Source organism: Penaeus japonicus, unplaced genomic scaffold (assembly GCF_977035675.1).
Source record: "Penaeus japonicus unplaced genomic scaffold, GWHDUDI00000001_assembly GWHDUDI00000005, whole genome shotgun sequence".
In the NCBI taxonomy this organism is placed as follows: domain Eukaryota; kingdom Metazoa; phylum Arthropoda; class Malacostraca; order Decapoda; family Penaeidae; genus Penaeus; species Penaeus japonicus.
Genome location: NW_028234407.1, coordinates 33,633,300 through 33,635,799, shown reverse-complemented (window position 1 = coordinate 33,635,799; position 2,500 = coordinate 33,633,300). Strand labels below are relative to the sequence as shown.

At 44.4% G+C, this 2,500-nt stretch overlaps 1 protein-coding gene across 1 annotated transcript in view; it reads right to left on the bottom strand.

The window, feature by feature from the left end:
* The window catches only part of LOC122242190 (myosin heavy chain, muscle), a 28,981-nt gene that overhangs the window by 17,819 nt on the left and 8,662 nt on the right, over positions 1-2,500 (bottom strand). The window contains exons 15-19 of the mRNA XM_086536701.1: positions 2,070-2,500; positions 1,057-1,943; positions 878-956; positions 298-543; positions 1-180 (exon numbers count right to left, since the gene is read on the bottom strand). The exon at positions 1-180 is cut by the window's left edge and continues 608 nt beyond it; the exon at positions 2,070-2,500 is cut by the window's right edge and continues 43 nt beyond it. Of these exons, the coding sequence (XP_086392827.1) occupies positions 1-180; positions 298-543; positions 878-956; positions 1,057-1,943; positions 2,070-2,500 (1,823 nt within the window). The remainder of the gene's footprint in view (positions 181-297; positions 544-877; positions 957-1,056; positions 1,944-2,069) is intronic.

Below are 2,500 nucleotides of genomic sequence, written 5' to 3'. Positions count from 1 at the left end.
CTCTACACGAGCAACTCCCTCCTGCTCGTACTTGGCGCGCCACATCTGAGACTCAGCGCTGGACTTCGAAAGCTGGCGCTGAAGATCTGCCTTTCCTTCGCTCTCCTCCTCCAGCTGCTCCCGAAGACCATCGATATCATGTTCCAGATTGCGGAACTTTCCAAGAAGAGTTGCTCGCTCCTGAGAAAATGTAAAATAGAGGTATAAATTCAGGCAGATGCAGCTGTTATTAAAACCTAAATATGAATAATAACATTACCTATACAGCTAAAACAAAACAAAATAGCAAGAACTAACCCTGCACTCCTCGTCGGCAAGCCTTCTTGTGTCATCCAGCTGATTCGAGAGTGAAATCTTGATCTTGTTGAGCTGATTGATTTGGCTTTCCGCCTCTTCTACCTGGCGAAGGAGGTCACCGTTCTCAACAAGCAGCTTCTTCTTAGAGGCGTCCAGGTCATTGAGAGTGCGGTTGGCTTCGTCCAGCTTCGAGTGGGAGTCGTTCAGCTCATGCTGCAGTTGTTTGATGCTCTTTTCGGCTGCGGCCTGAGGAACGAAGGAATAATGCAATGAAGCATTGCATATGGAATCGACAAGGCGCAAATTACGCCAAAGTCGACAAGAAGTATGTATATACTGATGTTCATATGATTTGAGGGGATCTTTAAAGTTCAGCTTGCATGATATGAGATTTCAATTATTAATTTTTAAATGTTATTCGAGTATTTGTATGTATACACACATGCATTAAGTGTACGTTTGTGTGTGCGTGCGTGCATGCCTGTGCGTGCATGTGTGTGTGAGTGTGTGTGTCGGTGTGTTTGTTTGTTTGCTTGCTTTCGTGTGTATGTGTGTGTAACCTTATTATATTGAGTCTTACCTTATCACGAGAAAGAGCGTCCATGGCAGATTTGGCATCATCAGCTTCTCTTTTAAGAGCCTCTTTATCAGATTCAGCCCTGCAAGTTTTAATAATGTTAGGGGTGAATAGTTACTTATATCCGATAAAACCTGACTGAAAAGTGTATACTTCTTGTTTGAACATTTATTAATACTTACCTAGCCTTCATCTTATTCAAGTGATCGATCTGATCAGACATTTCGGAAACAGCATCATTATGCTTCTTTCGCAGACCAGCGACTGCAGCCTCATTTTGAATGTTCACTTCCTCTAGTTCACGACGCAGCTTCACAAGCTCAGCTTCGCGTTTCTTGTTGAGTTCAATCTGAGCAGCAGTAGCGCCTCCTGCCTCATCCAGCCTCTCGCCCAGCTCTTCGAGTTCACGTGCGAGCAACGTCTTCGATTTCTCAGATTTAGAGCGCGACTGGCGTTCGTGCTCAACTTCTTCCTCTAGCTCTTCAATTCGAGATTGAAGTTCCTTGACCTGCCGCTGGGTCTTGCCGACCAAGCCTTGTTCCTCTTCCAGCTTAGATGAAATTGATGAAATTTCTTTGTCCTTTCGCTGGACGGTTTGTTCCAATTCTTTCTGGTTGCGTTCGAGATCAGCTACGGCTTCCTGAGTTAGCTTCAAATCACCTTCAACCTTCCTCTTGGATTTTTCAACCTCTCCTCGAAGCTTCTTTTCCCTCTCAAGAGAATCCTCGAGCTCGTCAAGTGTTTGCTCAAGCTTAGCCTTAACCTTGTTGAGGTGATTGCACTTATCCTCTACGTTCTGCAGATCCTCAGCAGTTTTTTGGTTGCATTCCTGAAGGTGCTTCTTTTCCTTGTTGATTTTGTTTATGAGTTCATCCTGATGAGCGATTTCATCGTTAAGGTTGCGGATCTGATGGTCCTTGGTAGACTTGTCTTGCTCAGCCTTTTGAACAGCAAGTTCAAGGTCTTCCACATCCTTCTTCAGACCGCCAATTTCTTGGTCGGTTTTCTTTTTGCCCTGGAAGAGTTGGTTTCGAGATTCTTCTTCCCTCTGTAAACGGTCTGTCACTTCCTGTCATAATGAACAAAAATACATGTTAATTCAAAATACATTATTTGAGTTTCAGAAATCATTTGATATCATGTATGTACTATATGTATGCATGTGCTGTGTGTGAAATACATAAATCGAATTTACCTTCAGCTGAGCTTCCAGATCGGTCTTCTGGGCCTGAAGTTTGGCTTGCTTATCCAAGAAGTCGGAAACATTTCCCTTGGTAGATTCAAGGGTGACTAACAGATTGTTTTTCTCTTCCAGCAAGGCTACGTTGGCTGCTTCTAGTTCCTGACGAAGTTTAGCCTCACGTTCATAGTTTTCTTGCGCTTTGGCTGCCTTCTCCTCGAGGGCTCGAATTTCATCCTCAACGCGAGTAACATTGAGCAGAGGCTTTACCTTCTGCCACATGCGGAACCAACCCCAGTTGCGGAGACGCATATATTTCCTCAGGTTGCGCTGAACAACGATGAGAGCAGTTCTCTGCTCCATAAGCTTTTCGTAGGACTTCCTGCCAATGAATCCTCGAATCCAGGCTTGAAGCCAAGACAAGATCTTTGAAAGGCGGTCGTCAC